Here is a 1,438-nt window from a genome sequence, read left to right on the forward strand (position 1 = left end):
CACGCGACCATCTCTGCCTCTTTGCTTTTCTTATGCACGCGCGCACGTGTCGTGTCGTGTGCCATGGTCACACGTGCGTGTGTCGCGTGTCGTGTGTACGGTTCGTGGTTTGGTTATGGGTGGAGAGAGGGGCGCTGAATGCCTTGTGTGCGGTCGTGCAGGAAAAGACGGAGAATTCGTGGGCGCACCGCGATCAGTTTGTCAAGAAGCCCGGCAAGTACGGCTATCCCCAACCCACACACAACACACACGACACGCGCATCTCTTTCTCTGTGCGTGTGCGTGTGCGTCCCATACGTGCGCTGTCGTCCATTCGTTAATCGCAACCATCGCCAGGTTCTATCCGATCGAGATCGACTACTCGGGCGACGACACCGACGAGCTGGCCATCAAGCAGAAGGCCCAGGAGCTCCGCCGCAACAAATCCAAACTCGACAAACGCATCCAGGCACGCGTACCGACACGACACGACCAACGACACGACACGACACGACACGACCAACGACACGACCAACGACACGACACGACCAACGACACGACACGACCAACGACACGACCACGTGGCTGACGTGGTGTTGGTGTGCTGTGGTTGCACGGGGAACGCTCGAACAGGACCTGGTGGGGTTGATATTCGACATCAAGGCCATGCAGGACACCCTGCTCGAGCTCGAGATCGACGTCAACAAGATGCCCCTCGGCAAGCTCTCCAAACGCAACATCCAGCAGGGCGTACGCTCCCCATTTGCTTCCCCACGCAGGCCATTCCCATTTGCTGACGTGTGTGTCGTGTCACGTGTCATGTCGTTGGTCGTGTCGTGTCGTGTGTGGCACGTGTGCGGTCGTGTAGTACGAGGTGTTGACGGAGATCCAGGGGATCCTCAAGAAGGGTGATCCGTCAAATCTCGCCATCAAGACTCGCCTCACCGAATGCGCCAACCGCTTCTACACGTACCTTCCGTCTCACTTCACCTCACCTCATCTCAAGATGCACCGCACGCACGCACGCACGCACACGCACGCACACACGCACACACGCTCACGGCACACGATGCACGTGGTGGTTGACGTTACCAGGATCATTCCGCACGCCTATGGCAATCATCAGCCGCCGTTGATCGCGACGGAGGAGCAGCTGCGCGAGAAGACCGACATGCTGGAGGCCCTCCTCGACATGGAGATCGCCGCTTCGCTCCTCAAGGATGGTGCGGCCCCGCCCTCTCCCTCCGCGTGTGCGTGTGCGGTTATGTGTCGTGCGTGTGCGGTTGCGCGTGTGGCGCGATCAGTTGGGTTGACCGACCATCGAGCAGGCAGCGGCGGCGAGACGCTCGACCCGATCGAACAGAACTACCGCAAGCTCAAGACCAACATGGTCCCTGTCGACACCGACGACGTATTCCCCCTCCTTCTCTTTTCTTTGCCTTCGCTCTATCTAAATTGT

At 59.1% G+C, this 1,438-nt stretch overlaps 1 protein-coding gene across 1 annotated transcript in view; it reads left to right on the forward strand.

Annotated features, from left to right (window-relative positions):
* Positions 1–32: 32 nt before the first annotated feature.
* ACA1_207200 (Poly(ADPribose) polymerase, regulatory subfamily protein) overlaps positions 33–1,438 on the forward strand; it is a gene marked incomplete at both ends in the record, with an annotated part of 1,617 nt that continues 211 nt past the window's right edge. Inside the window, 6 exons of the mRNA XM_004339881.1 lie at positions 33–217; positions 337–454; positions 613–729; positions 848–948; positions 1,075–1,202; positions 1,308–1,390. Of these exons, the coding sequence (XP_004339929.1) occupies positions 33–217; positions 337–454; positions 613–729; positions 848–948; positions 1,075–1,202; positions 1,308–1,390 (732 nt within the window). The remainder of the gene's footprint in view (positions 218–336; positions 455–612; positions 730–847; positions 949–1,074; positions 1,203–1,307; positions 1,391–1,438) is intronic.

Source organism: Acanthamoeba castellanii (assembly GCF_000313135.1).
Source record: "Acanthamoeba castellanii str. Neff unplaced genomic scaffold scf7180000084757, whole genome shotgun sequence".
NCBI lineage: Eukaryota > Discosea > Longamoebia > Acanthamoebidae > Acanthamoeba > Acanthamoeba castellanii.